This window comes from Eptesicus fuscus, chromosome 2 (genome assembly GCF_027574615.1).
Source record: "Eptesicus fuscus isolate TK198812 chromosome 2, DD_ASM_mEF_20220401, whole genome shotgun sequence".
In the NCBI taxonomy this organism is placed as follows: domain Eukaryota; kingdom Metazoa; phylum Chordata; class Mammalia; order Chiroptera; family Vespertilionidae; genus Eptesicus; species Eptesicus fuscus.
The window spans coordinates 50,827,826-50,840,944 of NC_072474.1; the positions used below are offsets into that span (position 1 = coordinate 50,827,826).

At 38.0% G+C, this 13,119-nt stretch overlaps 1 protein-coding gene across 3 annotated transcripts in view; it reads right to left on the minus strand.

The window, feature by feature from the left end:
- Positions 1 to 13,119, minus strand: part of RAP1GDS1 (Rap1 GTPase-GDP dissociation stimulator 1) — a 124,801-nt gene that overhangs the window by 97,936 nt on the left and 13,746 nt on the right. For all 3 annotated transcript variants that reach the window (XM_054727265.1, XM_054727259.1, XM_054727255.1), the window contains exon 2: positions 6,164 to 6,271. In XM_054727265.1, the coding sequence (XP_054583240.1) occupies positions 6,164 to 6,271 (108 nt within the window). The remainder of the gene's footprint in view (positions 1 to 6,163; positions 6,272 to 13,119) is intronic.

Below are 13,119 nucleotides of genomic sequence, written 5' to 3' on the forward strand. Positions count from 1 at the left end.
GCCGGTTTGGCTCAGTGGATAGAGCGCCAGCCTGTGGACTGAAGGGTCCCGGGTTCGGTTCTGGTCAAGGGCATGGACCTTGGTTGCGGGCATGTCCCCAGTGGGGGGTGTGCAGGAGGCAGCTGATCGATGTTTCTGGCTCTCTATCTCTCTCCCTTCCTCTCTGTAAAAAATCAATAAAATATATTTAAAAAAAAAAAAAGTTCCTCTAGTTTTAATGCTCCCAACAAATAATTTTATTATAAACAAATCATAAAATAATAAAAGGTGGATATTTACTTTTTGAAATATTGACTAGGCTAAGGATGTGTGGTTTAAAGTAACCTACTCTTGATTTTTTTTAAAAATCATTATTTAATTAAGACTATTTTCTTAACAGAAAAAAGGACTTTTACATTAAATTAAGAGGTCTTAGACTGAATATGTAAAGAATCAGAAGAAGGGCTGCCATTAATATCAGAAACTAAAATAAGATACTATTCAGTTCAATGTTATTTACTATTGTGCCAGAAGTTCAAGCCAACACAATAAGCAACACAGTAGTAAGTCAGCTATAGACACAAGGGAAAGAGGAAACAAAAATATCACTTTTATATGTTCTTATTTCAAAACCCAAAAGAACTAGCTAACAAAAAGTACTCAAGGGAAGCATTTAAAAATACAGTGTAGGCAAAATAGTAGGTATACACGTTGTGAGTAATGAAACACGAAGTTTAATCTTGTATTATTCATTTATTAATTATTGTATTACTTGTGATATTCTTTTGAGTTAATAAAGCTACTGTAATAGTCATAAAAAAAAGAACTAGCCATTCTGACAGGTGTGAGATGTTTCCTCTATTCTTTAAATAATAAACAAGGGTTGGCAAAAGTAGGTTTACAGTTTTAAGTACGAGAAACAGAATATAACAGAGAATAAAGCTATTCTAATAATCATAACCTGCATACCTTTGCCATATCAACTATAAACCTACTTTTGCCCACCCCTGTATTTATTTAGGAAAAACTGATACTTTGATAATTTATGTTTAGCACCAGTATAAGCCCTTGTGGACAAAAAACACAGTAACTAAAAGAGCCACGTGATAAAAAATATGTGAAGGAAGTGAGTATAGTCAATTAGTTTACGAAGGAAACATTATCACTTCTGAGGTGTATTTGATAACATAGGGTAAAAAGGCATAATAAGGCATAATCTAGGTATTCCTATGAAAGAATTAAGTAAAATAATTTTTCGTTTCTATGAAAACAGCAGCAATCTTTCATGTTCAGTGATTGCAGATTGAATATGGCTATTGAAAAACAGTTGATTATTAAGTTTTAAAGTCCCCTACTTAAGAAATAATTTTGGTAAATCTGAGAATAAATTTGTTTAGAAATATTAAAGGCACAAAGCAGATTAAAAGCAAATGACAAAAGAAACTTCTTATTGTTAGAGAAGATTCATACAGTAATCTGCATTAGCAACTTGTGTACATAATTTGGTACACTTAGAATTATAGCCTAGAAGGGAGAAAAAAATCAATATAAGGACTAAGAAAACCTACGAGTTCAACAGGTAGATGAGTACTATGATATAAAGTTAGGAATGCGGAACTAGATAGCAAATACTTTTTTCTTTCAAAACAAATGTATTCTCTCACAGGGTTGTTCCATAGAAAATAAACAATTATATGACTCTTGTATGAAATAGGAATTGTTATCAGGCAACTAACTAAACAAAGTTAAAATACAAAGGTAAATGAAGCAATGACAGGTAAACAGCCTAATCAGCAGGAAAAGAACTTAAAGCTGTGTTGGTTATCAGGATGGCATTGTTTTTTTGGTCCCCCAGTAATGCAACATGGTCCCCATGTTCTTAATATGAAACAGATTTTCTATAATGAATGCACTGTTAATATCTCTTGTCTTTGGGCCTTTGACTTATGATACTTTGTTTTGCAAGGTGATCAGATGTCATACTTTCTATAAAGACAATTCCTATGTTAAGTTTAGAGGTGAAAATAGGTGGCATATTGTTTTAATTTTCAAGTAAAAATGAAATAGAGTTACTGTACTATAATTCAGCAAGCATTTATTGAGACTCTCCTAACTAGACTCTGAAGCAAGAGACCAGAATAAACAAAAGCTGATTTCTTGGCTGGTAGCCTTCACATATTTACTAAGAACATTTAAAACTGAGATCTGAAGTATTTATATGAGAAAATGAATGCTTCTATATTAAATTAGATCAGAGATTTAAACAAAATATTTTCCATTAAGTCTAATAAGTATTCAAATTTTCTAACTCTTGTCTCTTAGGATTCTGACACATATACTCTATTTACTAGTAATGTCACCCAAACAAAAAAGACAGACAACCACTCTGAAGTCACACATCAAAGTAAAAATTTCAGATTGTAATCATTTGTAATGTACAATTCAAATATACTAAATTCCCACAGTGTAAATTTTAAAAGCATAATTTCTTTCCTTACAGAATTGTCCTTTTTAATGGCAGGTTAGTAGATTATAAAAGTTTAGATTCCTTTTACATACATTGCCATCTTACTGGTATACTTAAACAAAATGATAAAAAATCATTCTTTCTTGATCAGGTGCAATGCTGGTGCAAACAGTAATATTTTTAGTTAAAACACCTGACAGTAAGGAAAAATTATGAAACTAGAAGGTCTCTATTTAAAAGAAAGTAACAGTACAGATTCACATAAGTTAGATGTTTTATAATTTTACCTTTAAGAGAACAGTAGCAATCAAACAATCACTTTATTCAGAGAACAACTGTAGAAAATAAACATCTTACTGATATTTTTACCCTTTCTTGTTTAAAAGCCAGATGCTAATTTTATAAAATATATCAATAAATACTTATAAAATAAATATATTAGTCTATAGCTCAAGGGAAAAACAAGGTTTATATATCAACCTTCTCTCATCCTTCCCTTTAATAACAATTTGAAACTTTTTTTAAAAGCAAATGTTTAAGGCATAATATGTTTTAAAATCTAGCTTCTGAAAACAATTTTACATTCTATAAATTCAATAAAAATCTGCATTTACTCAAAATGTAATTTTTAATTTTGTAAACTAAAAATTTTAATCCAAACTCTGATTCTATCAGAGCAAAGCAAGTATCACAGAGTCTGTTTCCTTATCTTTTATTTTTTATTATTTTTTAAAATATATTTTATTGATTTTTTACAGAGAGGAAGAGAGAGGGATAGAGAGTTAGAAACATCGATGAGAGAGAAACATCCATCAGCTGCCTCTTGCACATCCCCTACTGGGGATGTGCCCGCAACCAAGGTACATGCCCTTGACTGGAATCGAACCTGGGACCCTTGAGTCCGCAGGCCGACGCTCTATCCACTGAGCCAAACCAGTTTCGGCTGTTTCCTTATCTTTTAAATGGTGATGGTAGTACATCCTCAAGAGCTATAGGAAAGATTAAATAACAGATATAGTGCCAAGTTCAGTGCTGAATACATAACAGGTGCTCAATCAATGACAGCTATCACTCTTAAGTCAAAAGCTATCACTTTTAAGTCAAAGACTGGATATCTGCATGTACTCCCTCTTCCTATGTCAAATTCTTTTCTGTCAATAGTCTTATATGTGAGGACATAAATTTTTATATAGTTTCTCAAAATGACATATTCCTTTTGTTCCCTTTCTGGGGAGTCAATATTATAATGGTAGAATTTATTGTTTTTACTAATACCTTGTGGCTACTTGGTCTTAATATTTGATGAAATTCAAGTTCAAGACCATTTTCAAAAATGGGTTCCATGAATAAGTCTGTAATAGGTCTGAATTTTAATCCAACAATTATATAATTCTCAATATTTCTTGAATTGGTTCTTTAAAAAGTCATAAATTTTTGCTTTCTTTTATTCATCTCTCTTTCTATCAGTATTTCCAGGAGAGGACTGAGCAATCCTCCCCACATAACGAATGATACCACCTCCATGCTCTTCAGTTCCTGAACCAATGATCCATTTAGGTAATTCTACTTTCTCTAACACAGAGAAAAAACTGGGCCATTAAAAACAGAACATTATAATAGAATAACTCTTTAAAAAAATGAACTTGAAATACTCAATTTACCTAGTCTAAATGATAAAATAAATCTGCTTATTTAGATACTAGAGGCCCAGTGTACAAATTGGTGCACCACTGGGGTCCCTTGGCATGGCCTGTGGGATCGGGCCAAAAACCGGCTCTGCAACATCCCCCGAGGGGTCCTGGATTGTGAGAGGGTGCAGGCCAGGCCAAGAGACCCCACAGGTGCTCGATCAGGGGCAGGGAGGGACCGCGGGAGGGCTCCGGGCTGTGTCTAGCCTGTCTCACTCAGTCCCGATCGGCCGGACCCCAGCAGCAAGCTAACCTACTGGTCTGAACATCTGCCCCCTGGTGGTCAGTGCACGACATAGCGACTGTTCGACTATCTGCCCGCTGGTGGTCAGTGCACATCATATCAACTGGTCGACCGGTTGACTGTCTGCCCCCTGGTAGTCAGTGCATGTCATAGCAAGCAGTTGAGTGGCCTTAGCATATCATTAGCATATTACTCTTTGATTGGTTGAACAGCTGACCAGACACTTAGCATATTATGCTTTTATTATATAGGATGTGTGAAAATCAGGTCATCACATGATATTTCTACCTCTAGACCAGTGTTATCCAAATGAACTTTCTGTGATGATGGGAAATGATTTGTATCTGTGATGCCCAATTAGGTAGTCACTAGCTAAATATGGCTACTGAAAAGTAAGATTAAGGAGCCTAATTTTTAATTTAATTATTAGATTTAAATAGTCACATGTACTATGATAATGAATAACACAGCCTTAGACTTTCCTCTCCTGTTCTTATTCTTTACCATTGTGAGTCTTATCCAGATGCTCTTATTAAAGTCCCTGTGTTAAATGCTTTCTCTGTTATCTCTAAGATCAAAAGAAAGAGAATTACTGTAAAGAATTTTCAAAGATAGCTTTAAAATGTGCTTTTTGATGAAGAGTACTAAAATTAATTTTAGATTTTCTAATCAGTTTACTAAAAAATAAAATTAAAAATAAATAGCACATACATCTCTGAGTGCTTGAATGGAAACTTTTAACAATATATACTTTCTCCTAAATTCTTTGTCAGCTACATAATTAGTCCCAGGATAAGATAATGGCATAATTACAATAAGTACAGTGCAAATCATAGCACAACCAAGCAGAATTAAGGGAAAAAATGAAAATCATTCTGTACCTGTCTCTTCACTGTGAGAATACAGAAATTAAGAGAACTATGATAGCTCAAATGCAACAATACAATGTGTATGTCAATGGAAAGTTGTATAATTTTTATGGGTGGTACTATTTACTTTACCTCCAAAGATTAAGTCTTACCTCAATTTTAAGGGACTTTTGGATGACTACTAATGGTTCTTTTCTTTTTTGTTAATCTTCACCTGAGGATATTTTTCCATTGATTTTTAGAGAGAGTGGAAGGGAGAGAGACAGAGAGAGAGAAAAATTGATGTGAAAGAGACACATCAGTTGGCTGCCTTCGCACATGCTCCGACCAGGGCCAGGATCAAGCCTGCAACTGAGGTACATGCCCTTGACTGGAATTGAACCCAGGACCCTTCAGTCCCCAGGCCGACGCTCTTTCCACTGAGCCAAATCAGCTAGGGCCTAATGGTTCTTTTCAATTAAATCTAAGCATACACATTAGTTTAAAGTAAAATTATTTAAAAGGTGGCCATAAGATCTCAGATTAAAATATTAGGTCTTTCAAGCTCCCTCTGTTTCTCCTCCCTCATCTCCGCACATATAAACATAGTCATTTTTTAAAGAACAAATGTAGGTATTAAGAAAAACAAGTATCTGTTAAAAATGAAATAATGGCCTCTCTCTGGGAATGGTATTAATGTCATCATCACCACCAATCAATTCCTCCTTTCTTCTAACTATCAACTTGGCTTTCAGTACCTTGGGGGTGGGGATATGGGGTAGGAGGATAGAACATGTAAAACAACCTCAGTATTCAGAGATAGGATTCAAAATATTCAAGTTATGTGAATGCAAGTTATGGATAAACTACATACCAATTTCTGAATGACTGCTGATGTTTTTGTTTGGCATTTTTGAATAAACATAATGAAACTTACTATTTTGAGTCAGGGCTTGAAGCAGACAATCCAAGCATCCTTCTAAACTATCCTCAGTTCTGTCAACAGCTGTTATCTTCAACTTCTTCAAGGTATCACTGAGATTATCTGCTTATCAAAGAAAAAAAAAGAAATCAGAAACCTTACTATATACATATATGGCTATCATATGCTACATAACAAACAGTTAAAATAATAGGCAAAGGGCTCTCATTATAGTGAAGTAACATCCACATACATACCAAAATGGCAATGGACTGTACTACTACAAATTTATTAAATAAAATTTTATCTAAGTCAAATATGAAGTATTCATTCTGAATATATAAAATATCAGGAATAGTCCACAAACTGTTGCAGCATATCTTTTTCAGCATTCTTTTTTTTAAATATATTTTTATTGATTTCAGAGAGAAAGGGAAAGGGAGAGAGAGAGAGAAACATCAATGATGAAAGAGAATCATTGATCAGCTGCCTCCTGCACGCCCCACACTGGGGATCAAGCCCACAACCCAAGCATGTGTCCCTGACTGAAATCGAACCTGGGACCCTTCAGTCCCCAGGCTGATGCTCTATCCACTGAGCAAAACCAGCTAGGGCTTTTTGAGCATTCTTATACCTTATTTAGCTTGTTCAAGAAACTAGCCATGGTTAATCGGAAAAAAAAAACCACAGTAAAGTTTCATAAAATAAAACTTAGTTTTATGAATATTTTATTTCATTTCATGCTGCTTCTGTTCTATTTTAAAGATATAAAATAAAAAGGTTGGTCGCAACAGATTGAGAACCGCTAGCAGGGTAGCCTAAGACCATTGGAAAACACAGATATTTACATTACGATTCATAACAGTAGCAAAATTACAGTTATGAAGTAGCAACGAAAATAATTTTATGGTTGGGGGTCACTACAACATGAGGAACTGTATTAAAGGGTCACGGCATTAGAAAGGTTGAGAACCACTGCTCTGGACCAAAGATTATCAAAATCTCTTTACACTACTAAAAATTATTCAGAATCTCACATAGGATTTTGTTGTGTGTTTTTTTCCATTGTCACCGAGGAGATATATATATTTTTAATATATTTTTATTGAAAATAAAAGGAAAGGAGAGGGAGCGATAGAAATGTCAATGATAAGAATCATTGATTGGCGGCCTCCTGCATGATTCCCACCGGGGATAGAGTCCGCAACCCGGCCATGACCTTGACCAGGAATCTGGTTCACAGGATGAAGCTCAACCACCTAGCCACACCAGCTGGATGTGGGATATGTTTTAATTGATTTTTTAGTGAGGGACACAGAGAAACATTGATGTGAGAGAAACACTGATTGGTTGCCTCCCTTTGACCAGGGATCAAACCCCATAACCTTTTGGAATATGGGGTGATGCTCCAACCAACTGAGCCACCCGGCCAGAGCTCAAATAGGTGGTTTGTTGTTTTTTCACATCAATTATTTCTACTGATATTTAACATACTAAAAATTAAAACTGAGACTTTTTAAGATTCCAGTAATGCATTTCAATCTAACAACTATGAAACTATTACCTATTACATAATTAATATTTAACGAAAAGTAACTATTTGAAAAACAAAAGTTATTGAAAAAGATATTTTAAAATTTTTTTATTCCATTCATTGGACTGACATCTATATATATAAAAGCCTAAGCAACCTAACGACCGGTTGCTATGACGCACAATGACCACCAGGAGGCAGATGCTCAACGCAGGAGCTGTCCCCTGGTGGTCAGTGCACTCCCTCAGCGGAAGTGCCGCTCAGCTGACAGATCCGTCCCAGCCCAGCGGCAGCTAACTCCCTCCCTCAGTAGTCCTGAAGGTCCAATCTCTAGAGAAGGGGCCAGGCACCAATAGATCTGTGCTGCAGGCACAATCCCAACAGTGCCGCCAGCCTCCTGGAAGTCGACCTTGGGCACCGTGGCCACTTCCCCTCCCTAGACGCTCCGCAAGGAATGATATAAAAGCGGCCGCCAGGTGGCTCCCAACAGGTGGCACGAACATCGGCAGGACAGATCTGGATCCCAGGCCGGCAAGGGCATCCCATCATCCACTGGAGGGCCGATTGCATCCTGGCCCCTCCACGCCCCTCAGGTTGGGTGCCAGATGCAGCCAGGGCTCACAGCTGGCGCCACTGCAGAGGCATGAGCCTCTCCCAATCAGGACTGACCAGGCACGAGCCCACAGCAGGCACAGCGGGGGCAGGGGGAGCAGGAGCGGCAGGCAGCGTTGGACTGCATTTTCGGCCCAATCCCTGCAGGCCATGCCGAGAGACTCCACCCATGTACAAATTCGTGCACTGGGCCTCTATCTATAACAATAAAAGCATAATATGCTAATTAGACCAGACAGCTAAATGACCTTCTGGACGTCCTTCCAGACGACTTTCCCGCTGAAGCCGGGGATGCAAGGGCCGAGGCAAGCCGCCGCAGCTGCGAGGACTGAGCCCCTTGCACAAATTTCATGCATCAGGCCTCTGGTTTGGTTAATAAAATTATATAGGTTTCCTGTATACAATTCTGTAACACATCATCTGTATAATGCATTGTGTTCACCACCTTCTTCCATCACCATATATTTGACCCCCTTTACCTGTTTCTACCTTCCCAACTCCCCTTTCCCTCTGGTAACCACCACACTATTCTCTCTGTTTATGAGTTTCTATTTATCTGTCTTCTTTGTTCATTTGTTGCTTTCAGTTTTATATCCAACACTAGAGGCCCAAAATTCGTGTACTGGGGGGGGGGGGGGGGCCCTCAGCCCAGCCTGTGCCCTCTCGCAGGCTGGGACCCCTCGGGGGATGTCCGCCTACCGGCTTAGGCCTGCTCCCCGCAGGAGCGCGCCTAAGCCGGTAGTCCGACACTCTTCTTGCTGTCCAGGCCCCCTCACTCCTTACCACCCGCCTGCTCACTATTCCTTACCACCCGGCTTGTTGCTCCTTAGCACTGCCACGGAGGTGGGAGAGGCTCCTACCACCGCCGCTGCACTCACCAGCCGTGAACCCAGCTTCTGGTTGAGCAGCGCACCCCCTGTGGGAGCGCACTGACCACCAGGGGGAAGCTCCTGCATTGTGCATCTGCCTCCTGGTGGTCAGTGCGTGTCATAGCGACCAGTCGTTCTGGTCGTTCCGCCATAATGGTCACTTAGATAAAAGATATGAGTGAAATCATTTTTTTATTGACTTTTCCTGTCTGACTTATTTACCTTAGCATGATATTCTCAAGATCCATCCATGATGTTGCAAATGGCAGAACTCATCTTTTCTTATAGCTGAGTAATATTCCATGTATATATGTATCACACTGAAAGGAGTGGCATTTTTTCTACAAATCTACATAATGCCTGTCATAATGGAAGATAGTGGATTCTCATATCTGCTTCTGTATTCAATCTTTGTAATTTGTTATTTTGGTTGAGTAGATGAAGAAAATCTAGCCTTATCATACATACTAGTATACAGTTGAAAAACAAGAATATGCTAATAGCCTTTTCAGATAATCATGGATATTCTTTGATACACACCAAACCATAACAAGTGGTAATTTTTTAGAGGTTAGCTGCCATGTGAAATCTGAAACAATATTAATGAATGTTTCCAACTCTTACATTACAATCCATTGGTTTCTTGCACTTTGAATCATATATGCATACAAGATATTTACCATCAATGCATTTGGTCATTAAAAAATTTGGTGAGAGTTATGCATACCTTTCAAATATTGACACATTTCACTGTACTATTTTAAAATACCACATTTGTTAAAATCACTAATCTTATTAAAAGACTTCTTTAAGTACTGAGAACCTGTCCAGTCCAAGGTGATACAAGTTTTCCAAAATTCTAATTTTTTCTTAAAAACACCAACTTTATCACTGGCAAAAAAATATGGCCAGTTGGTCAGTTGGTTTCCTTAAATGGCAAATTAACCTCATTCATTTGTGAGAAAATATCTGCCAAATAAGAAAAACCAGTTTGTCACTTCTTTCAAATAAAAAATGTTATTCCATGAAAAAAATACCTTGGTCAGCTCACAACTCAAACAGTTACTCACATGTTTTTCTTCAAAATTACCACCAGACTTTGTAATATAATGGAAGTGTTTATATGTACTTCACATTTCATCAAATAGAATATTTTTAATTTTATACAAAGGCTGAGATTTTTAAAAACACTATTTTCCTGCTACATTATGAACATTCATAAATAAAACTGATTATTTTTCACTTCAAGAATATGATGGTGAAGAATATCATAACTAGCCCTAGCCAATTTGGCTCAGTGGATAGAGCGACAGCCTGCAGATCAAAGGGTCCTGGGTTTGATTCCAGTTAAGTGCATGTACCTCGGTTGCAGGCTCCCCCCCAGCTGGGGCCCTGGTCGGGGACTGTGCAGGAGGCAACCAATCAATGTGGTTCTCTCACATCCATGTTTCTCTCTCTTTCCCTTTCTCTTCCACTCTCCCTAAAAATCAATGGAAAATATCCTCAAGTGAGGATTAAAAAAAAAAAGAATATCATAACTACTAATATAGTTTGGTGCTACTACTACCCTGATTCACACAGACTAAAGCATCAGCAATTTTTTACCCACAACTGCTTTTACACCATCGTCAGTGAAATGTCAACACAGTGAAAAAGACAAAACAATGTCTTGATTGTATTATGCAAAGAGTTTTGATCTCATGGGCACCCTAATAGGATACTGAGGACCCCCTAGGATGCTACTCTCATATTAGAATTTCAGGCATTTTCTTACTTCAAAGTAAGATATATATTTTGATAGACTTTTGTGCATTACCAGCTCATGGCAATTCAAAAAATATAATGGAATACTCTGTTATAAAATCCTGTTATAAAATGAGAAATAATTTATTTTCCATGTCAACCCAGGAAAAAGTAGCCTAAAAAAAGTACATCAAATAACGCTAACATCTCTATTGATGCCTAGTTTAACTAGTAATTAATCTAGTAAATCTAAATCAATACTTTATTAAAAATCCTAAGGTATCATTCACAAACAAGGTAAATATTTATTTCCTTAGAAAAAAATAGTTTTGAAAAATTGATTTTTTTCTAAAGAAAAAGAAAACGATATATAAAAGTATCCTATCTAATAAAGAGGGAATATGCTAATTGACCCTCATGCTGTTGCAAAGATGGTGGCATCCGCAGCCAATAAGGAGGGAATATGCTAACTGACTGTCACGCCCTCAAAGATGGCAGCGCCCACAGCCAATAAGGAGGGAATATGCTAATTGACTGCCACACCCTCAAAGATGGCAGGGCCCACAGCCACAAGATGGCAGCTCCCAGTCCCCAGTCCCACCAGGGTGGCAGGTGCACAGCAAGGGCCCAGCTGTTCCGTGCACCTGCCTCCAGAGTCCCCCAGTCCCTTCAGCCCCCGCAGCCGCCCAGGGCTGGCCTGAGGAGCAGGCAAGCCTCGGATGGCGGCTGCCCAGCTGCCCAGGGCCAACCCGAGGGTTGCGCTGCCAGCAGTGGCAGCAGCAGAAGTGTGATGGGGGCGTCACCTCCCACCCCTGAGGGCTCCTGGACTGTGAGAGGGGGCAGGCCGGGCTGAGGGACACCCCCTCCAGTGCATAAATTTTCATGCACCGGGCCTCTAGTCTCTTCTATAAACTAAAAAGAAGTTGAAGGATATCATATTTCAGATATACTTTCTTTAATCTTATTAACTGGATATTAAGTTGATTTTTCTAAAATATAGTATAAGTAATGTATAATAACTAAGTTCATATTATTTTTTAATTGATTGATTTTAGAGAGGATAGAGACAGAGAGAAACACTGACTTGTTGTTCCATTTGTTTATGCATTCACTGGTTGCTTCTTGTATGTGCCCTGACCAGGGATCGAACCGGTAACCTTAGCATATTGAGACAATGCTCTAACCAACTTAGCTACCTAGCCAAGGCCTAAGTTCATATTATTAAAATAAAAACTATCACAACACTGAGGAATAAATAAGACTTATAATGTTAGTTAAATTATAGCAATTCTTCAAAACTATCAGTAAGTAATGAAAGCAGTTAGGACTTATTTAATACTACCCATATTGGCATATGCGTCTTTTTAAAATTCTTTCCTTTCCTTTATCTCATCACCAATGCTCCTTGCTTGCTACCCCTTCCTCATCAAGTCTCAACCTAGATGTCCCCACCCCAGAGGCCATCTTTGCCCACTCTAAGTCTCCTCTTCATTAATCCTCCAGGGTCATTCTCTAACACTGCATCCAACCTTCACCGTACTATGCACAATTTCTAATATTCTTTTGTTTAGTTTTTTTTTTGTTTGTTTAGTTATATGCTCCCCCACTATATTATGCACCTTGTTAGTTCCAGTAGTCCCCCACTTATCTGTGGTTTCACTTTTCATAGTTTCAGTTACCTGTGGTCAACCGCAGTCCAAAAATTTTAATGAGCAATACCAAAAATACACCACTCATAAGTTTTAAAGTGTGTCCCCTTCTGAGCAGCATGATGAAATCTTGTGCCTTCCTACTCAGTCCCACCCCAGATGTGAATCATCCCTTTGGCCAGCTATCCATGCTGTATGCTCCCCTCACAAGCCGTCCATTAGTCACTTGGTACCTATCCTGGTTATCAGATAGACTGCCCTGGTACTGCAAAGCTGTTTCAAGGAACCATTATTTTACTTATTAATGGCCCCAAAGTGCAAGAATAGTGGTGCTAGAAATTCAGATGTGCCAAAGAGAAGCCATAAGTACTTTCTTTAAGTTAGGGGTGGGGAACCTTTTTCCTGCCAAGGGCCATTTGGATATTTACAATGTCATTTATCAACTTAAAAACTAGCCTGCTATAATTAGTCAAACATTTAATTTAACCCACTCTAATGTCTTGGCAGAGCCAGACCAAATGATTTCTCAGGCCTTATACAGCCCACAGGCCACTCAGCGCCTGT